The 23,509-nt window shown below is 42.9% G+C and overlaps 1 protein-coding gene across 1 annotated transcript in view; it reads left to right on the top strand.

Annotated features, from left to right (window-relative positions):
- TMEM132C (transmembrane protein 132C) overlaps positions 1-23,509 on the top strand; it is a 270,374-nt gene that overhangs the window by 234,066 nt on the left and 12,799 nt on the right. Inside the window, exons 5-7 of the mRNA XM_060785593.2 lie at positions 8,062-8,205; positions 20,153-20,358; positions 22,441-22,714. Coding sequence (XP_060641576.2) covers positions 8,062-8,205; positions 20,153-20,358; positions 22,441-22,714 — 624 coding nt within the window. The remainder of the gene's footprint in view (positions 1-8,061; positions 8,206-20,152; positions 20,359-22,440; positions 22,715-23,509) is intronic.

Raw genomic sequence — 23,509 nt, 5'->3', positions numbered from 1 at the left:
CACGCCTAGATGTATCAATCTGGCTGCCATATTTTGAACTAATAGGGGTTTCTGAACTTGGGACAGAGGTAGCCCAATGTGTGGTGCATTACAGAAGTCCAAACCTTGAGGTAACCACTACCATCTTTAGGTCTTCCGATTCTAGGAAAGGGCGCAGCTGGCATAACAGCTGAAACTTATAATAAGCCCTCCTAGCCGTTGCATTTGTTTGAACTGACATTTGGAGAGATGGATCCAGGAGCACTCTCAAGCTTTCAAGCACAGTCTTTCACATTTCCGTTTTACTTATAACATAGGTGGGTTAATGCTTCTTAAATGTTACCTCAGTATGGCTTATTTCAGCCCTCTATGGCACAGGTCAAAGGAAGAGAACCAGAACCAAAGCAGGGCTTGGAATATGACTAAAGTACAGTAGAGTCTCGGTTATGCAACTTTCCCTTATCCAACTTTCTGTATTATCCAACGCAGTCCAGGGTGGGAGAAAGAAAGAGCCCTTGTCTGTTTTGGTGTTAAATTCATAAATACAGTAATTACTACCGTGTATTGAACTGCTTTTTCTGTTGGTTTGTTGTAAAACATGATGTTTTGGTGCTTAATTTGGAAAATCATAATGTAATCATAATGTAATTTGACGTTTAATAAGCTTTTCCTTAATCCCTCCTTATTATCCAACATTTTTGCTTATCCAACATTCTGCCGGCCTGTTTATGTTGGATAAGCAGACTCTACTGTAGTTAATTAGGACCCCATGTGAAACATGTTTGTGATGGGACTCCTCAGGCTGCCCTTCCTCTTCTGTAGATATGGGTTTTGTTATAGGATTCTTTTCCTCTGAAACAATCTGCCCTACAGTTGAGGTCAGACAGTAGCCTCAGACCCAGCAAGATGACTAACTGAAAGTCCAATATATGCAGGCCAATGATTCCCATCAGTGAAGGGAATAAGTGTGCATATGTTTGTCTGAATCCACTGGTTGGATCACTCTATGATTTATGAGCTCGGACAGTTTCTAGGCTAATCAATCATAATTTATTTTGACAGAGATGAACTTCCTGCATCCATATCCTGGCAGAGCTGGTACGATAGTTACCCAGCCCCAATGAATGCCAGTCATCTCTAATGATGCTAATGACAGCCATTATACATACGTCTTAATGAGTGCCCTAAAAGTGGCTATTCCTGAAGGTTGAATGCTGGGTTTTTTATGTGATAAGAACGTGAAAGAAAATATTGGGGGAAAGATTTTAAAATTTCAGCAAGCCATTAGCACAAGAAACCATGCCTTTGATTTCTTTCCTCCCAGATTCAAAACCCCAAAGTAATTTATCAAAATAAATCCATTCATTTGCAGGTTTCTCTAATGAACCCATTAGCTAAGAGGGAGAGGATTGGAATGTCTTAATTAGAGATATGATAAAAGACAAGTAGACACTGTCTTTCTCCCTCGGTCCTTCCCTGCCTCTCTTGCGAAACATTCACAATGCACCTTCTTGACAATACATGCAACTCATATTAGTTCATATTATTTTACGCAGATCCATGCATGCTGCCTTGAACTCATTTCAGTAAAGCGGGGATAGAAAGGAAGCTATATTTTTTTAAAGTGTGATTGACCAATTCCACCTATACTAGACAGGTGGAGTGTGTCCCTGTTAGTTCTCCTGGATCTCTCAGTGGCTTTTGATACCATTGACCATGGTATCCTTCTGGACTGGCACTCTTGGATGGGTCTTGGGATCATTGCACTGGACTGGCACTGCTCGTTCCTGGAGGGCCAGACTCAGATGGTGGTGCTGGGGGATACCTGCTCGGATCCCTGGCCATTGCCTTGTCGGGTCCCGCAAGGCTCTATTTTATCCCCCATGCTTTTCAATATCTCCATGAAACTGCTGTGTGAGGTCAACCAGAATTTTGGAGTTCAGTGTCACCAGTACAGATGGCAAACAACTCTATTACTCGTTTCCACTTTTATCCAGGGAAGCTCCCCGAGTCCTGGACCGGTGCCTGGCAGCTGTGAAGGGCTGGATGAGGGCTAACAAACTGAAGTTAAATCCAGACAAAACAGGGGTCCTTCTGGTCAGTCATGAGGCCGATCAGGATATAGGCTGGCAACCTGTTCTCGATGGGGTAACACTCCCCCCTGATGACACAGGTTCGCAGTTTGGGGGTCCTCCTGGACTCAGCACTGATGCTTGAAGCTCAGGTGTTGGCGGTGGCTGGGAGGGCCCATGCACAATTAAAGCTTGTGCACCAACTGTGACCATACCTCAAAAAGTCAGATCTGGCCACGGTGGCCCATGCCTTAGTTACATTGTGTATGGATTACTCCAATGCACTCTATCTGGGGCTGCCTATGAAGACGGCCTGGAAGCTCTAACTAACACAAAGATTGGCAGCCGGGCTGCTGATGGGGGCAAGATATAGAGTACATATGACCGCCCTTCTGAAGCAACTTCACTGGCTGCCTATTTGCTTCCGTGCCCAATTCAGAGTGCAGGTTATTACCTGTAAATCTCTGCACAGTTCAGGTCCTGCCTATTTACGCAACTACATCTCCCCTTATGAACCAGTTCAGGCCTTACGGTCAGCTGGGGATGCCCTCCTCTCATTCCCCCCCAATCACAAGCAAGGCTAGTGGAGACAAGGGAGAGGACCTTCTCAATAGTGGCCCCCGGCTCTGGAACACCCTTCCCAGGGAGAGCAGACAAGCAACTACCCTTACAGCATTTAGGAGGGATTTGAAGACATGGCTGTTTCAACAGGCATTTGACAATGATTAGCCAACACTGTCATGTGGATAAGACCCCTGTTTACATGGATACAGCAGATTCAATTAGTAGGCCCCTTTTAATAAATAGGAAGGACAGTGTTTTAACTAATGTTTATAATTTTATTGTTAATGATGCATATGTTTTAACTTACCTTGTTTGTTTTTAGATTTCTTGATGTGCTATTATTGTCTATTTTATTTTACGTATTTATTTATGCTGTGAGCCACACCGAGTCACTTGGGGAGATGGAGCAACGTACAAATAAAGATATCATCATCATCATCATCATCTATGGATAGGAATGAACATCAGTAAATGTTCTGTCCTTTGAGATGTAATGATGGATCTTTTCTGCTTATTTCACTTGTATCTGCAGTGATTATATAATCTCATGTTAGATGGATTATATAATCCCAGGTTAGATGACCTTTGAAGTACCTTGAAGAGTTGTTGGATGGATAATCATTACCAGACATCCCCTCCCTCACCTGTAGTCCCATGTTTTAGAGTGTCTTTGAGAACAAGGTTTACAATATGATATAAAGGGTCCACTTTCCTGTTGATGTCTTCTAAGTGGTTCATTAGCTCACAAAAATTAGGGGTGTCTTCAGGCTTTGGAGCTGCAGGGTCTTCACAGAAGCCTGTAGGTGGTGGACTAGGCTCTCCAACGGTGGAGACTTGGGTTGTGCTCTGAGGTCTCTAGGATTGTGTGGGGTGCTGTGATTTGATCTCTATCTGATGGCCGTGTCTGGTAGAGGTTGGCTGTATCTCTGGTCTTCCCCAGGTAGGAGTGGCCAGAGGTGTGGTGATTGGTCATTCTCTCTGGCCATGGAGTTGGGTGGAGCTACCTACAATAAACTTCTCCCTGGTGAGGGATGGGAACTGGCCCCCTGGTGGGTGCTGCTGGCCTCTGTAGCCCCAGCTCATAACTTAGCGTCCCTGCTGGCTTATAGCAGGCAGGTGCTCCTGATGGGCCAGCAGCTGGCATCAGGTGGTGAGTGGTGGGCAGCAGGTTGCACTCCTCCTGTGCTGGCAGGTGGTGGGTGGCAAGCACCAAGGCAGCAGAGGGAGGGCAGGTCTTTTTACCGTGTCCTTCTCTGCCTTCTTCCTCCTCTCCCCCAGAGGCGGCATGGTGGGGGAGGGGGCATGCACAGAGTCAGCCCCAGAAGCAGAAGCGGCTGCCAGCCAACAGACCCAGGTGGAACAACAATCAGCTGCCCAAGAGCACTCAGCTCATGGGTGTATGAATCTAACTCAGTATTTCTTAACCAAAATTTGGAGGGAAGCATTTCTGAAACTGAAATGATAGCCATCAAGTAAGATCAGCATTTGCAAGGCTTGTTAAACAAGGCAGTCTGGTTTCCCTTTTTTTAATAGAGTACAGCTAAAGCATTTGCTCCATGTTATTGCTAACATGGAAATGTCTAAAACAGCCACTAGATGGAAAGTACACAATTTTTTTTCATTTCATTTCATCTATTCGGATGGCACAGAATGAGAAGGCGTCTCCTGGAATGAAAATAAACTCAATACAAAAGGCAGGCAGGAGCAGATACTGACTCCAAGCCTGCTTTCCAGATTGATTGCCATGCCAGGGCCTGCAGGCAAGTGCCGAGTAAGGAACACTGCTTACTTGGCACTTGGGTGCACGCCCTTGCAGGTCCGGGTACTTTGAGCCTACGTGCCCAGGCCTGCCAGGGCCTGCAGCCGAGCACCGAGTAAGGAGCGCTGCTTACTCAGCGCTCAGGTGCAGGGCCTTGCAGGTCCAAGTGCTTTGCGCCTTTGCTTTGGGTTGTGGAGCAAGACCACAGGCAGCAAACACAATGGGTCTTCAGCCCCAGCCAGGGAACCCTTTGACTCCTCAGATGAAGGTGAGGCAAACCCCATCCAAAAGTGTGTGCTGGGAAGGGGAGACTGGGTGGGAACTCCCCTCCCCCCAATAATGGGCTGAAAGAAAATCAATATTTTGACACCTGAAAACCAAAAACAAATATCTGCACTCCCAATTTCAGGAGGCTCAGTAGGAACAGATTGAGGACCCCACCAAAAGCCGGGACACAAAACGAATCAATGTTTATGCCAAATGCACACAACTAGTTAAGAGACCCCAAGTGAGGTTGCAACCATAGTAGATGCTATGGTCTAGCCCACATTTTATTAGCTTCATTATGAGACCTTTCTGAAAGGCCTTCCTGAAATTGAGATATGCTACACCCATTCCTTTCCCTTCATCTTGTAACTCTCCATCCGTGGGTTCCAGAAATGCTGATATGTGCATACAATGCATCTTCAAACTCCATTGGTAATTGCAATGATACGACTTCCAATATATTGGAATTCTCATAGGCTCAAAAATGTCTCACACTTCCCTCAGTACAATTTCATAGAAATCCTAATGTCGGGACATTTAAGATGTCCTAGTCATCACTGAGAACTTGAACAATCACACAGTTTCCCTAAATAACTTATTCACCTCTTTTTGTTCTTCAACGGAGGAGATGAAACTGAATACAAAGCATCTTAAGATCTGGGGTTGGGTATGATATGGTAGGAGAAGTGTATGATTTTCAAACAGAAAAAAACCCCAAAATAAGCCATTGGACATCCTTTGATTTTTATTTAAGTCAATAAAAATTCATCCCTTTGACCTCTATTGCTGTTTTTAAGGAATGCTCTTATCCTTTTGTAGGGCAGGAAGTTGAAAGGTGCTTCCAGGAAACTTTGAAGTTCTTGAACAAAATTGAAGCAACGTATTGTAGAAGGGGAGGGCAGAATTTCTTCAAAAACAATTGGCTCTTGGTTTAGATCAGAAGTATTTTGAAAGATTAACTGACAGCTGGATTTGTGCTTTTCAGGTTCCTGTGACTAGTATTCCTGAGGCTGTTTTAGTGTGGCAGATAACTGTTTGTTCCTCAGTGTTGCACTTGAGCCCTGAACCACCTTTTCCACCAAACACCACACTATGTCCAAATAGTTTATTACAAGATGAATATGTAAAGAAATCAGTCATTTTATAAACAAAGCACCAAAGTTCAAAAAGCCATTCCAAAAGAATATCAGAAACCCAAAATCCATTTAAAACACAGTCTTCATAATTAATCCATAAACATGATAGCAGGAATCCAAGGCAGGCAGCCTAATCCACACTGGATCTAGAAACAGGAACAAACTTGAAAGCTTGGATACATGAAACAAAACCTAAGAACAGGAACTGAGAGCTGTTTTCCCCTTGAATTCAACATTATTATTATTATTATTATTATTATTATTATTATTATTTACTGTATTTATATACCGTCTTTTTCACCCCGGAGAGACTCAAGGTGGTTTACAACATACTAATGGCAAAAATTCAATGCCAACATACAGTGCACAAAGATATCATAATAACTAATCTATATATATAAAAATGCTCTGTGCGTAATGAGTACCTTAAAAACAAAAGAACCAATGAATGAAATCACACCAAATTTGGCAACAAAATGTCTCACAACACAAGGAGTGACTATCACTCAAAAATTATGATTTTATCATTTGGGAGTTGTAGTTGCTTGGATTTATAGTTCACCCACAATCAGAGAGCATTCTGAACTCCATCAACGATGGAATTGAACCAAACTTGGCACATAGAACTCCCATGACCAACAGAAAATACTGGAAGGGTTTGGTGGGCATTGGATATTTAGACACTGTGGACTCAAACAATGATGGATCTGGACCAAACTTGGCACAAGCACTCAATATACCCAAATATGCACACAGATGGAGTTTGGGGAAAACAGATCTTGACATTTGGGAGTAGTAGCTGCTGAGATTTATAGTTCACCTACAATCAAAGAGCATTCTGAACCCCACCAATGACAGAATCGGGGCAAACTTCCCACACAGAACCCCCATGACCAACAGAAAATACTTAAGGCCATCCAATTCAACTCCCTTCATCAGGGCAAAAAAAAAAAATGTAATCAAATCCTTCTGACAAAGAGCCATCCAGCCATAGATGTTCCATGTTCCAGGGTGGGCAAACCAGACACTCCCCACATCAACACTGACAAAGAAACAGCAAGAAATACTGTTTACCCAGAAGCATAAAGAAATAAAAACCAACACTTTCTCATTACTTTATTTTTCAGATCAACAGACTGGGCCACAGCAAAGCGTGGCAGGGGACAGCTAGTTACTACATATAACTATGGACTTAAAATCAATTAAGACCATTAAACATAAGACATACATAAAATTTAAACATTCAGACAAAGCATAAAGTCATCCTTGTATAAACATTAAAATCCCATGATCCAGAAATCATATACCATAGCCATTCCGAATTGTCATTGCACATGTTCCTTAATTATTCTTTGTACTGCATTATTTATTAGACAAAGGCTTGATCTCATGACCACATCTTTGTTCTCTTTCTAAAGGTCAGTAGGAGAGCTCTGATCTAATCTCACTTGGGAGGGAATTCCAGAGCTGAGGAGCCACCACTGAGAAGGCCCTGTCTCTCATCCTTGCCAACCGCACTTGCAACAGAGGCAGGACAGAGAGCCGGGCCTCCCCAGATGATCATAACCTCTGTTGCTCTCAGAAAAGATTGTACCAGAAGAAACTACTTTAAAGCCTCAATTCCTCCCATGACATCACTTTGCACACATCTGCTTTTTTTCCCCCTTATCTCCAAGCCACTGAGAAAACCTAGTCTGTCTTTGTTTAACATTTTGCCTTTGGAGTTCAAGGTGACTTGATCTGGAAAAACATTAACCTCCCACATCCCTTTCAGACTGCACCTCCGTCAGATTCTCATAAGAACTGATATCGCTTTCTCCACCATGAGAATACAAAACAACTCCCTCCAAGCCACTTCCATCCTCCCTTGGCCTCCCAGTCTCCATCCCAGCACCCCCTTCCTCATCCTCTGAGCACTCAGACTGTGACCAGACTACAACACTCAGGCCCCGTCTACACTGCCATTTACTGCAGGTTGAAACTAGACTCACGTAATGCAGGTCAGTGCAGAAACATGATTATGCCATCGTCGTAGTACTTGTTTACTTTAAATATCTGTCTTCTTAAGTTGGAGTTTTAAGCAATGTGTTAGAAACATAAGAGACAGAGTACATATGAGTGCCAAACCTTGTTTTGGAGTGCAGGGGGCACACAGCAACAACAATTTCTTTTTAGAAGCTCCATAGGTTTGTTGCAGGCATGCTAATGATCTCTCCGGGTCTCTTTTCAAATGTGTGTATTTGTGATTACATGTATTTCTCTTTTTGTTTTAATTATGTCACAGGATACAGAAATCCTCAACACTGCAATCCTCACAGGGAAGACAGTAGCTGTTCCCATCAAGGTGGTTTCAATTGAAGAAAACGGTGCCGTGACTGATATCTCAGAATCAGTGGAATGCAAATCTTCTGCTGAGGATGTCATCAAAGTAAGTGACAGGAGGGTCACCAGCCATTAGGAAATTTGCACTGTGTGTCTTCTGGAAACTGAAGTTGCTCCTTGAGTTACCCACAGGTCAGGGTTTAGTTGGGAAGCTGTGACACTCCAGATATGGATGAACTACTATAGTAAGTCCTCCCCTGTGAAAGAAGAAAAATGCAGATAAAAAAGCTTCTTTTTACCAAAAAAAAAAAAAACCTTTCTAGGAATTTCTAGGTTGTCCAGAGAAATTGGAAATTGAACAGTGAAAGGAAAGGGGTTAGGGAGATATTTTAAAAGAAGGGATTTATAAATAAGACAGAAAAACACAACAAAACATAGCACTGATGGTAGTAGTAGTGGTCCAAGAGGAGTGGTGCCAGTCTCCAACCAAAAGTTGTTCTCAAAGCAATTCATAGATAAAAGTCAAATGTGAGTTAGTAGAGATCAAAGATGGGATTTTTAATGCCTAAATAAAACCTTACACTCAACGTGATGCATGATTTGAGGAGTATATCTTGAGAACCTGGAACCATTCCATTTCCCCCAAAGAAACCTGTCTTTTGTCATCCAGGACATAAATTTAGTTATTCTGGGAATTTCTTTTTTTATTTATTTGAAACATTTATATCCCGCCCGTCTCATCCTGAGGGGACTCAGGGTGGAGCGCAACATATATACGGCAAACATTCAATGCCGAAACATACAATACCTACTCTAAACCCGATCGGGGTGTAGGGTGGCAACCTGTGCTCGATGGGGTTACACTCTCGCTGAAGACACAGTCCGCAGTCTGGGGTCCTCCTGGACTCAGCACTGACACTTGATGCTTAGGTGTCTGGGGTGGCTTGTGAGGGCCTTCGCACAGTTAAAACTTGTACGCTAGCCGTGACTGTACTTCAAGAAGTCTGACTTGGCCATGGTGGTCCACACCTTAGTTACCTCAAGTTTGGATTACTGTAATGCACTGTACATGGGGTTGCCCTTGAAGACGGCCTGGAAACTTCAGTTGGTGCAAAGATCGGTGGCCAGATTGTTAACTGGAGCAAGTTACAACAAGTGGTCAACCCCCTGTTTAAACAGCTCCACTGGCTGCCGATAAGTTTCCGGTCCCAATTCAAGATGCAGGTTATCACCTATAAAGCTCTAAATGGTTGGGGACTTGCCTATCTTCGTGACTGCATCTTCCCTTATGAATCCACACGAGAGAAAGGGCCTTCTCAGTTGTTGCCCCTCGGGTCTGGAACTCCCACCCTAAGGAGATTAGGCTAGCATCCTCCCTATCCATGTTTTGTAGAGATCTAAAAATGTGTATGTTCCATTGTGCGTTTGATTAGACAATTCCCTGGACAGCTGGCCCAGCAAGGTCCCAAATCTTGCACTTTACTACCGTAGTATCTAAAGTTAAAATGATCCTCCTAAATTGCTCTTATCCTTATTGCTTCTATAAGACCTGTGCACTTTATACACTAGCCCTACATCCTAAATTGTTGTACACCAACCCGCCCACAATGAGACTTGAATTATACTAGCTTGTTGTAGTTTTTTCAGGCTGTATGGCCATGTTCTAGAAACATTCTCTCCTGATGTTTCACCTGCATCTATGGCAGGCATCCTCAGAGGTTGTGACTTCACAACCTCTGAGGATGCCTGCCATGGATGCAGGTGAAACATCAGGAGAGAATGCTTCTAGAACATGGCCATACAGCCCAAAAAACCTACAACAGCACAGTGATTCCGGTCATGAAAGCCTTGGACAATACATTGAATTATGCTATTGGTTGTTGTTTCTGAGGCTTGTTTCTTATACAGTTATAATGTTGTTTTATGTTGTTTTATACTGATGTTATGTATTTTAAATATGTTATGTTTTAACCTTGATGATTGGGCTTGGCCCCATGTAAGCCACCCCGAGTCCCTTCGGGGAGATGGAGGTGGGGTATAAAACTAAAGTTATGATTATATTATTACAATAAACTATAAACATACATAAACATTAAAACCAGTTATCTCCACTTTTAAAATCAATTGTTTAAGCCATCTCAAATCAGCGGAGTAAAAACCTTATTGTACTGTCCCAAAGGCTTGATCCCACAGCCAAGGTTTTACCATCTAAATGAACACAAACAGCTTCTTGTAGTAGAATGCTACAAGAAAAGAAAGGAAAATGCATCTTCTCACCACTGGGAGGCTTTTTTCAGGCAGCATCAAGAGCTGCAAGGGTGGAGGCAAAGTTAAGGGCATCCCACCAGTGCTATCTAGAAGTCAGACCTCTGTGTTATTTCCAACAAACATATTACACATTCCCAAAAGTCATCAAGAATGTTGGAGAAAGCAGAAAACATGGCAAGCAGATATGCCAGCAGGTTCTCAGAAGTTGAGAGGTTGTTTGCAGCAGGGAGAGCTGCAGTGGTTACTTCATGAAGTGGCTTTCAACAAAACCAAGCATAGCATATAAAGCTTTTATTTGATTGATGAATTGGTAATACCTACACCCTCCCCTCAGTGATGTACACTAAGTAAAGGTAAAAGTTTTCCCCTGACATTAAGTCCAGTCGTGTCTGACTCTGGTGCTCATCTCCATTTTAAGCCGAAGAGCCGGCATTGTCCATAGACACCTCCAAGGTCATGTGGCTGGCATGACTGCATGGAGCGCTGTTACCTTCCCGCCAGAGTGGTACCTATTGGTTTACTCACATTTGCATGTTTTCGAACTGCTAGGTTGGCAAAAGCTGATGATGACAGCAGGAGCTCACCCTGCTCCCTGGATTCGAACCTTCAATCTTTCGGTCAACAAGTTCAGCAGCTTAGCAGTTTAATCTACTGCACCATTGCTACACACTTTAATATGTAACTGATTGTCCTGTTTAATCTGCCTGCTCTTCCCCCTCCCCTCAGATTCTGTTTCTGACAGCACCATGGCTCCTTTGCGCCTGGATTTACACTCATCTTCGTAAACTATAAATGCGCTAGACCTTCAAATGATGGTTCTAACCTTTAAAAAGTGGACCAAAATATATTTACTGCAGCACTAAAGCATGACTAACGTCCAAATCCTGCTTGCTAAGCTCCACTCCGCCAAGGGGAGCTCTACACATCTATTAATAATAGTTGACCCATCCTGACTACAGGGCTGTCTTCACTTCTTACCTGATGGCTTTTTGCATAGCTGTCCAAGTGGCTGTGCTGCTGGAAATCTTAGAATTTTACCTCCTGAGGCCCTAAAAGCATGTTCTGGTATTGCAAAGCCAACCTTGTCGAGAACCAAAATATCCCAGAATAGCCACTCTTCATGTCACAAGCTGTTTGGTGAAAGCACTTTCACAAACCTGAAGGCATTTCGTCCTACTGCACCAGCTTGACTTTAACTTAAAAATGCATCCAGCAATTCCTTGTCTTTTGCTATATGGTGTATTCTGCAAGCTTGGGGGGGGTGGGGCGTGAAAAGCTATTAAAGCTGAACAAGACAAACTCTCAAAACACTTTTAATTTTATGGATAATATGGGAACATAACAGATGTTTGGAGATTCAAATGCAGAAATGCCACAGACTGTACCTGATTCTGAAATCAGCTAGCTGCTTTAGGAGTTCTGTGGCTCCATCATTGGGCATGCTGTTCTACCTTGACAGCCGAAAGAAACATAGATCAGGTTTGAAGGCAATAGGTTTGATTTACTTTCAGGCCTGAAAGGATGTCTGATACAGAGTCTGTGCTCGCAAGGAATTGGACATAATCATGCAGTACAGAGCACGACATTTTATTCCCTTTGACAGTTATTCAAAAGAGCCACTCCCTCCTCTGATTGGCTCAGGAGTGTGCAAGTCAGGATCCAACCTTCTATTGGTTGGGTTTTCCCATTGACATTAGAAATGGATGGAGCTTTCCCCATGGTGGGAAGAATAGAAAATTTCCAGTTGTCCTGTTGAAGTTGGAGCCATTCAGAGTACTGCCCTTACTTAAACGATCTTTCATAGCTCGAGGATGATGGTCTTCCAGTGTGATGTCTTGGTGGTGGGTCCGTAGGTAGCTGTGGAGCCCTATTCTTGATGCACATGTTCTCTCACAGTGAGGACATTGGTTTCCAGATAGAAGGCGGTCCCAGTCAAGGTTTACTTGATGCACCTTCTTCTTGGCACATTTCTCCCTTTTGCTCTCCATTTGTGCCTCTTCGAATTTCCCAGCACTGCTGGTCACAGCTGACCTCCAGTTAGAGCGCTCAAGGGCCAGGGCTTCCCAGTTCTCGGTGTCTATGCCACAGTTTTTGAAGTTGGCTTTAAGCCCATCTTTAAATCTTTTTTCCTGTCCACCAACATTTTGTTTCCCATTCTTGAGTTCAGAGTAGAGTAGCTGCTTTGGAAGACGGTGATTGGGCTTCAGATAATGTGGCCAGTCCAGCAGAGTTGATGGCGGAGGAGCATCGCTTCAGTGCTGGTGGTCTTTGCTTGTTCCAGCATGCTGACATTTGTCTGCGTGTCTTCCCCAAACTTGAGCTTAATCATATGGTTTAAGGTGATGCAAAGAGTCTGTGAATAGACTATATGAGATCACAAAAGAAGCCAGTCTTTGATACACTGGGATGACTTGATAACAGAATAGAAAGCATATAGAACAATACAAATCCCATTGAGGCTTGGTTTACATTTGATATTTCTTAAACACCAGGCTATTGTCCCGGAACCTGATCTTAATTGCATCTTTAAAGAGGATATTTTCCTGTTTCCCTGAGGGGATTCCCTCCCAGCTTCCAGACCAATTTCCCAGATGTACAAACCCCAACAGTTTCTCAAGAAAATACACTACATAATGTTAAGTTCTTTTGGGTTCCCTGGAGCATGTCTGTGGCTGCCCTCGAATAGCACATCCCAATCCCTATTGCATAAATATATGAACCCCACCCCCCCAATTCACGTATCATCAATAAAACACATCCATGAATCCAGACATAGTGTTGCACTCTAGCCTTGAGGTCACGCTTTTTCGCCCAGCACCACACCAGAGTCCAGTAGTATCTAAGTACAGCAATTTATTTAGAAAAGCATATACAAAAGGGGGGAAAGGCAATTCCCAAAAAGCTGAAGAGGAGGTGCTATAAGATAGAAATAGTCCCTATGTACAAAGTTCAATAGTCCATAAAGGCGAGGTACATGGAATCCAGCAAATCAAGATCATAGGCATAAATCCATAAGCATGAAAACAGTAGCTTTTCCAAGGCGAACGTAGGCAAACACAGGAACAAAGGCAAACGCAGGAGATGAGATTCATGAGCATGAGAGCTGATCCAGGAACTTGATTCTATGTCTGCTCTGGAGACTCTAAGAAAACATCACTTAATTTAAGCTCAGGCCCTACAGAGAAGCCATGAAGTCATCTATTTGACACCTTGGCCTGAAAGACTTCTCACGGATTTTCAAGGGCTTCTCACTGAGTCTTTCCGACCGTTTAATTAATCTATCCTTTACTCCCTCTGCACGGAGGCCCAATCTGATATCATGGGTAAACTCCTCATCTGTTGAAGGCCGAGTCCCAGGAGAAACGGAATCCCAAACATCCTCTGTAATTGTCAGCCCTTCTCTTGGATCTAAGGCCTGCAATTCAGCCGGAGTTTCAGCCTGATCACACGCAGACTCAGTGAAAAAAAAATTCCCCTCATCTGACAATTCTCTAGCATCCTGCTGCTGAGCCCCTACATATAGGAAAAGCCTCCGAGTTATGTTGAAACTCTTAAGGAGGGGGATTTGGGGTTAGCTTATTATCAAGAGAAACATTTCCTCTCCACCTTCCCAGGGCTTTTCAGGTTTGGCAACTGATTAGATTAATCTTTTAGGAGTTTCCGAGCTCCATGCAGTTTCAGAGATTAATCATTGTGCAAGATCGGACCATTGAATCTTTGCAGCTGCAGAAGTTGTATTAATCTATTCTCTCTCTTTTTTTTGGGGGGGGGGGGTCATTTTTTGACAACATACCTTTTACTCAGACTGACATAGATGATTTTCCAAAATTCGAGCCCCCGGTGGCTCAGTCGGTTAAACCCCTGTGCCGGCAGGACTGAAGACCGACCGGTCGCAGGTTCAAATCCAGGGAGAGGCAGATGAGCTCCCTCTATCAGCTCCTGCTCCTCATGCGGGGACATGAGAGAAGCCTCCCACAAGGATGATAAAAACATCAAAAATCATCTGGGCATCCCCTGGGCAACGTCCTTGTAGACGGCCAATTCTCTCATACCAGAAGCAACTTGCAGTTTCTCAAGTCGCTCCTGATACGACCAAAAAAAATATATTTTTTCCAAAATTGATGTGATTTGCCTAAGACATTCTCGGATCACAACTCCATAGTGGTCAAGCTAAGATAACTATCTACAAAAAGGAGCTCTCAAGTATTTCACAGCAACAACAATAGCCACTAAATGCCCTGATTTCATTACAAGAAGGATTACCTGGGAAGGAATCCCACTGGAGCATTGCAGAACACCAACATACATGGGAGTTACCTTAGACTGTGCTCTGACTTACAAGAAGCACTGCTTCAACTATCAGTCAAAAAGTGGGTTCTAGAAATAACATCATACAAAAGCTGACTGGCACAACCTGGGGATCACAACCAGATACAGTGAAGACATCTGCCCTTGCCCTTTGCTACTCTGCTGCTGAGTATGCATGCCCATAATCTCACCACATTAAAACAGTGGATGTGGTGCTTAATGGGACATGCTGCATTATCACAGGATGTCTATGCCCTATGCCGCTGGAGAAATTATACTGTTTAGCCAGTTTTGCATCACCTGATATCAGCCAGGAAGTAGCAACCTGTAATTAAAGGACCATGGCATGGACATCTTTGGCCCATTCTCTGTTTGAATATCAGCCAGCATGCCAATGCCTTAAATCAAGAAACAGCTTCCTAAGATTCGCAGAGATACTTGCAGGAACACCTCAGCAAGCCAGAATCCAAAAGTGGCAGGCTAAAACCCGGAACCTCAGTCAGTGGCTGATACTGGATGAGAGACTGGGTGACTTGGAAGGCTTTTAACAGGCTGTTCTCTGGCACCACGAAATGCAGAGCCAATTTTTAAAAATGGGACTACAAAGTGGAGTCCATGACATGTAGGTGTAGAAGAGAGCAAACCACAGACCATTTACTACAATGCAACCTGAGCCCTGCCACATTCACAATGGAGGACCTTCTCACATCAACACGTGAGGCACCCCAAGTGGCCAGCTTCTGGTTGAAGGAAATCTAGTATAATGCCAAGTTCTTAAATTTGTGTTTTAAATACATTACAACTGTATCCTCCATTCGCTTCTGACACAATAAATAAATAAAATTAGAAGCAAGTTTAAATGCAGTTCTGAGTCCAGATAGCTTATATTGCAGGAGACAACAATAACATTAATACCAAGAGAATATTAGGACCTGACGGAATTAAATAGTTATAGATCTAGCTTGGAAATTATTTAGCTCCATTTTAACAGAAAGACTCAGAAAGGTGCTTCTGGAATGGCACCATCAAGATCAGAATGGCTTTCTACCTGTAAAAGGCAACTAAAAATAATACAAGGCAAATGATAGACATCATAAAGTATTAAGAGCACCATAATGAAAAGCAAGCAGTGTTAATCTTTCTGGATGTTGTAAAAGCCTTTGATAAACTGAATTGGGAATTCTTCATATCCCTAAAAAATGGGTTTTGGGATCAACTATATATCAGGGATAAAATCAATTTACATTTTTATGGTATTGCTGAGTTCATGATGGTCAAAGTTATCCATCATATCCTGTGCAATATAATTCTTTACTGATTAAAAACAGGAGCCCCCAGTGGTGCAATGGGTTAGACCTTTGTGCCAGAAAGACTAAAGACCGACAGATCAGAGGTTCGAATCCAGGGAGAGTGTGGATGAGCTCCCCCTGTCAGCCCCAGCTCCCCATGCAGGAACATGAGAGAAGCCTCCCACAAGGATGGTAAAACATCAAAACATCTGTGCGTCCCCTAGGCAACATAGTTGCAGACGGCCAATTCTCTCACACCAGAAGTGACTTGCACTTTCTCAAGTCATTCCTGACACACAAAAAATGGATTTAAAATGGCATTTTGAACTGGCCTTGGAAATCTATTGGTAGCGAGTGCAATTCTGTGGGGGGAAGTACTTGTCCTCTGATCCTGGTTGTTTAAAAATAAAAGTGATCCTGTTCAGTATTTGACCATACTTACGATCTCATCACTTTGAGGGTTCACATTTATGTCTATTAATGACCACATATGACTCTGAAAATCTACTTCTTAATCCAGGCAGCACCCCAAGGGAAGGGCTTCCAAGTCACTGGAAAATGGTGGCTCGGGGTTCTCTCCACATTCCTGTTTTATGCATCCTAAGAGTGGGACAGCACTGCAGTTGTCATTTCCTGGCTCCTGAATCTGCAGCACTTTGGTAACCTTTTGGGTGCAATAATGCCAGACCTTAGAGCATTGATTCTTAACCTATGGATCCCCAGATGTTTTGGCCTTTAACTCCCAAAAATCCTAGCAGCTGGTAAATTGGTTGAGATTTCTGGGAGTTGTAGGCCAAACACTTGGGGACCCATAGGTTGAGAAACAGTGCCTTAGAGCTAGGTTTTTCGGGGGTATAAAATTCTGTTATTGTAGTTATGCCTAGTGATGCAAGATCACAATCAAATGTCTTTAGGCCATCCTCAAAGAATGAACTTCTAGTGGCTACAGAAGATGAAATTCTCTTTAGGCTAAATCCCTGATGTGTTTTATGTTGTTGTTATTTATTCATTCAGTCACTTTCTACTCTTTGTGACCTCCTGGACCAGCCCCACCAGAGCTCCCTGTCAGCCGTCACCACCCACAGCTCCTTCAAGATCTAGCCAGTCACTTCAAGGATCCCATCCATCCATCTTGCCCTTGGTCGGCCCCTCTTCCTTTTTCCTTCCATTTTCCCCAGCATCATTGTCTTCTCCAAGCTTTCCTGTCTTCTCATTATGTGGCCAAAGTACTTCATCTTTGCCTCTAATATCCCTCCCTCCAATGAGCATTCCTGAAGTATGGACTGGTTGGATCTTCTCGCCGTCCAAGGCACTCTCAGAATTTTCCTCCAACACCACAGTTCAAAAGCATCTATCTTCCTTCGCTCAGCCTTCCTTATGGTCCACATCCATAGGTTGCTATGGGGAATACCATTGCTTTAACTATGCGGATCTTTGTTGCCAGTGTGATGTCTCTACTCTTCACTATTTTATCGAGATTGGACATTGCTTTCCTCCCAAGAAGTAAGCGTCTCCTGATTTCCTGGCTGCAGTCTGCATCTGCAGTAATCTTTGCATCTAGAAATACAAAGTCTGTCACTGCCTCCATGTTTTCTTCCTCTATTTGCCAGTTATCAATCAGTCTGGTTGCCATACAATTGCCCTTCATTTGTCCTAGCAGAAGGGTGCCATCCAAAACATGTTTGCACAATTAGCAGAACCACTTGCATGAGGATTCACAAGCTGCTGTGCTTTCCCTAACTTTGTAGATATGTAACCCCATCCTAGGACATGTCCCTAACTGCCAGTTTGAGGCTTTTGTCATGCAATCACTTGTATAATGGTGTAACCTACGGTAATAGTACAAGTATCTGTTTGCACTCTGCAAATGATGAACAAGTAACCTGCCATCAGATTTGATGTGAATTCTGTGACAATGTCATAGAGATTGGGTTTTGTTGTTGATTTCTGCAAACATGCTGCTGCTGGTTCTTAATAATGCAGAAACTTCCCATTCGCCCTCACCACTGCCCCATTGTGGGCCACTTTCTGCATGATTAACATATTGCAAGATTTCCTCCGACATTTATGACACCTTTAGGAATCACTATGACAACGACTTTATCACACAGAGCCACTTCATCCTGTCCCCATCTTTCTTAATGATTTATCTCTTTGGGAGAGGATCTCTGTCTCTGTCTTTTAAAAAACAATCCCTCCCACTTGTACTCAGCATCGTAATAAATGAGAAACTCAATGGTCTGTAAATTACAACATTGATTAAAGGAGTGATTGCTGATATAACTCTTGAATTGGCTATGCTAATGCATGCTTGCATTTCGAGACAATGTTTACATGCAAATGATAAATCCACAATGAAATTTGCGTGAGAGTGGAGAGACAAGAAAGGGTGGAGGTAAAATGGCTTGCTACTTTAAACAAATTATAAATACTGTTAGTAGCCCATTATGAAGTAAACTATTTTCACCTGACTTTTATCTCCTCCAAATCAAATGGATGAAGCAAATAGATGTAGCTCAGTAACTAGTAAGTTGTATCAGTTTTCTTCACCTTTTCATTTGGAGAATGGAAAATTTCCACCTGAACATTAGGGAGAACCTTCTGACCCTGAGAGCTGTTCAGCAGTGGAACTCTCTTCCCCAAAGTGTGGTGGAGGCTCCATCTATGGAGGCTTTTAAACAGAGGCTGGATGGCCATCAGTTGGGGGTGCTTTGAATGTGATTGTCTTGCTTCTTGGCAGGGGGTTGGACAGGATGGCCCAGGAGGTCTCTTCCAACTCTGCGATTCTATCAAATCAGGTGAAAGTTATTTCTTTTACAAAGGAGAGGCTTTTATATCAGGATGTCCCACATTTGAATCTCACCCCTCCTAGCTTCAGTACTCCATCTGTCTACAATAAGGGGAACATAATATATGGATAGCAGGGGTGGACAAAGTGGGGCCCCATAAGAGCCCCCATGGCTATTTTGCCAGCCAAGTTCCTATAAGCTACTGTATTTCACCTCATAATAGTTGACACCACATAATAGTTGCATCCCTCTTTTGAATCCCAAATTTGGTTTCTTTCCTTTCCTTTCCTTGCCTAATGGTTGTGACATGTGACCTGTGCCATTGTATTGCTGCTAGACAAACTGTATACAGTTTAGTTAGAACTTCAAGAATATATGTGTTACACATCACATGGTTTACTGTACCAATGACAGCTTTGCCTGCCCTCCTGCTCCCCTTGCAGCTATGGCTATTCACTGAGCAGAGTCTGAAATCACTGGGTTGAAGAGAGTGACAGTACCAGCTTTTGGACTCAGACCACTGAAGAGTCGTAGCTGCAAGGGGAGCCAATGCTAAGGCAAAGCTGTCACTGGTTCATTAAGTAAATTATTCTCTAGTACTTCGTACTGGCACAATTTTTTTCTTCACATAATAGTCGCACCCCCTTTTCCAACTAAAAAAACATACGAAATTAACTATTACACAGTGAAATACAGTATACTTCTTTTGACAAATAGAAAAGATGAATTGCCTCTCCTGGAGGCCTTTCAGAATGATGTGATACAGCTTTTAAATGGATCACAGGGGCTGCTTTCACTGTTCAATATTTTAAAAATACTTCTGTGCTGTCCCTAGGAAATTGAAAAGCAGATACCTCCGGAATTACTGAAATTGTTCATCATGGTTCCCAGAGTGAAACATAGAGAAGGCTCCTGTACCATTAATTAGTTGTGTACAAGTGGGAATTCCAATACTTTTTGCTTGTCGCAAAATCATATAACAAGTAACCCATGCTGAAATTTCTTCTTTTACATAGACATTAAAAGCACAGCAGTCCTCTCTAGTTTTCACTCACTGCTGTTAATATTCTTATAGATGGCACGGTCCACCACAGAGACAATCCTCTGTCTCCAATGAATCTCACTGGTGGAAGTGGGAGAATAGCCAAAACTGTTTTGCTGATCTGAGGAGGCAAAAAGAGGAATGAACTTATTTGTTTATTTGATTAATATATAGAGGATGCATACAAGAAATGTTTGCCCTGTTCATATACCTGACAGTGACAGTGTGATGAGATGGAAACCCTGAGCATGGTTTCAGATCTGTGATGGACATTCACACTTGTTATTATAGTCATTCAATGGCACATAAGTATGTTTTGGTGTCATTCTAAAATGTTGCCTTTTCCTCTCCTTTTAGGTTTCTGACCGGTGTGATTATGTTTTTGTCAATGGTAAGGAAATGAAAGGCAAGGTTAATACACTGGTGAACTTCACCTATCAATATCTGAGTGCTGCCCTGCAAGTGACAGTTTGGGTGCCACGTCTACCTCTGCAAATTGAAGTTTCAGATACGGAACTCAGCCAAATCAAAGGCTGGAGAGTTCCCATCGTCTCTAACAAGAGGTAGGTTGTTTGGTCTTTTTGTCTTGATGTATTTGATTTTTTTTAGAATCAAACTACCATATAGGATTTGCCTTGGCTCTGTTTCTACCTCATTTTAATGGCAATTAAAACTGGAGAGGCCTGAAACATGGCTGGCAAGTCCCATGTCAGTTGTGGTAGTGGATCCACTGCAAATTTTAAAGGTGTTGAAATACTGCATGTTGTTGCTACAGATTTATTGAAATGGATGGTATTCAGATATCTTTACCTTTTGCCAAATTTGTTATGACCTCAATGTTGAGCTAGGTGGACCCAATTTGGGGTTGGAACCCACAATTTATGAAGCAGTGATCTAGGGGAGATTCACTGACCAACAGACATAGAAGCCACCAGCTGGCACATCCCTCAAGTCCTGTCTCATGCAACCAACCTTTCCCACTTCTCTGCCTCCCTTCTCCTAAGAAAAGTTAGTGTAAGTGAGATATACTAGCAATGAATCAAGAATTGATGACTCAGCTAAGACTCCCACTTTTTTGCAGCACACAAAAAAGCTACTGAGCACAATTAAAAGTACTGGCTTTAGCCTATAAAGCCCTGAATGGTTCCGGCCGAGTTTACCTGTCCAAACGTATCTCCCACTATGAACCTCCACAAAGGTTAAGATTGCCAAGGGAGGTCCTGCTCTCGGTCCCACAATCCTTGCAAACACGACTAGTGGGAATGAGAGACAGGGCTTTCTCAGTGGTGGCTCCTTGTCTCAGGAACTCCCTTCCCAGTGACATCAGATCAGCCCCCTCCCTCCTATCCTTTAGAAAACAACTTAAAACATGGTTGTGAGCTCAAGCGTTCGAACAATAGATGCAGCAATTGAGATTGATACCGACCCTATGTTGCTGATAATTGGTTTGACTATGATTTGAATTTGCGTGATTTTAAATGAATGTTGTAATAATTTAATGCTTTAATTACTGTTTTAATTGCAGTTGCTATCTATGAATCTGTTTGATGGCATCAAATGGTTGCCTGTTGTAAGCCGCCTTGAGTCCCCCCTTGGGGTTGAGAAGAATGGGATATAAATATGTGAAATAGATAGATAAATAAATAAATATTTGAACCCCCTCCAGATTTTGGGAAGCCAGCATAGTGTAGTAGTTTGATCATTGAACAACTATGCCTTTGAAGACTGGGATTCAAATCCTTGCTCCATAACAGAAACCCTCTGGGTGACCTTATACAGGTTGTTCTCCCTCAGCCTCAGAGGCAGGCAAAGGCAAAGGCAAACCCACTCTGAACAAACCTTGGTAGGAAAATGCCATGACGGGTTCACCTTAGGGTCAGTTATTAACTGAAAGGAATGCAACAGCAACTGGCTTTCTGCTGTAAGAAGAGTACATTTTAAAGCTGAGCACCCGTGATAGATGAAAAAATAAACTGAGCCTTACCCATTTTTACTAAAGTCCCAGTATCCCGGACTTTCTAATCCAAATTTGCTCCGAGTACCAAACCACAGGGTAGAAGAGGGACAAGATAGGAATTCTCTGTGCAAGTCAGCTAGTGGGGCAGTAAGCCATGGGAATATGTATTTGGAAGATAGAGACTTGTCTTAATGCAAGGCAGATAATTTATTTGCCTAGCCTGGTAGCAGCTCTTCAATGACTCAAGTAGAGATTGGTATTTCCCATCCCCTGCTGTCGATTCTTTTAAATGGAGTTGCCAGGAATTGAACCTGAGACCTTCTACATGCAAAGCATCCATCAGGGAAAAAAAGTGCCTAGCTGTCGAGGAAACCGGTTGGTCAGGATATAGCAACTCTAATGGCACGTGTGGGACTTTTTTTTGTCCCTCCTCTTAACCAAAAAAAAGTTCTATGTACACAATGGTGAAGCCCCATTCTTTTTCCCCAATATTATTAATTAAAAATTTTGACAATAAAAAACACACATAAAGGAAAGCAACAATATTTATAAGTACATAACCATAGACATATATAGAAAATGGTGAATCGCCATACTTGAGGTGTCTGCACACATGAGGCTTTGCAGCCTGCCTGCTGGATATTAATGTTTTGGGGACAGAATGTCATTGCAAATAATACTCTTTCAGACCTACACGGGACAGTGATGATGATGAGGAAGATGAGCGGAAGGGAAGAGGCTGTACCCTCCAGTATCAGCATGCCATGGTGCGTGTTCTCACTCAGTTTGTGGCGGAGGATTCCACCCCATGGGGACAACTCACCTATTTGCTGGGCTCTGACTGGCACTTCGACATCACAGATTTGGTGACAGACTTCATGAAGCTTGAGGAGCCGCACGTGGCCCAGCTACAGGGAGGCAAAGTTCTGGTTGGACAGGAAGTTGGCATGACAATGGTCCAGGTTAGTCATCAACATTACGCTGTCTTTGAAACTTCCTTAGGCGCACCTTGCTATGAGAGCTCCCTACTTCCTCCAGTTCTCTTCTTTTCTTGTTCAAGTCTGCGATCAGTAACATGGCACTAATAATATCGCATCTGATTCTGAGCCATGCTGCCTATTTCCCCATTAAAAGGATCAGCCATTCAACTCCAAGAAACTCTATTCCAGGCAGAAGGTTACCATATATACTTGAGTATAAGCTGATCAGAATATAAGCCGAGGCACCTAATTTGACCACAAAAAACTGGGAAAATGTATTGACTCGAATATAAGCCGAGGGTGAGAAATGCAGGAGCTACTGGTAAATTTCAAAATAAAAATAGATACCAATAGCATTACATTAATAGGTCAAATGTTTTTGAATATTTACATAAAACTGTAACTCTGACTAAATCATTATTCTAACCTTCTTCATTGTAAATGTGCTTAGATATCCTTCCAATATTCACCATAGTTTATTTTAACTATACATTTTTGGGAAAATGCTGTGTGTATATGAATAAGGGAAAGTGTAAAAGACTAGTGCCAAGAGAGGAAGGCAAGCTGGGTTGCTGTGCGGAAAGGGGAAGATCCTGGCAGAAAGGCGTGGGGTTGAAAGAAGCCCTTCTTTCAGCACCACGCCTTCCTGCCAGGATGCTCACCCGAGTATGGGGGGGGGGGGGCAGTGTTAGCAGCGACTTGAGTGGGGGGGGGGCAGTGCTAGGAGGGGGGGCAGTGTTAGGAGCGACTTGAGAAACTCCAAGTCACTTCTGGTGT

Source organism: Anolis sagrei, chromosome X, assembly GCF_037176765.1.
Source record: "Anolis sagrei isolate rAnoSag1 chromosome X, rAnoSag1.mat, whole genome shotgun sequence".
NCBI lineage: Eukaryota > Metazoa > Chordata > Lepidosauria > Squamata > Dactyloidae > Anolis > Anolis sagrei.
This window is presented reverse-complemented; position numbering and strand designations above follow the sequence as displayed.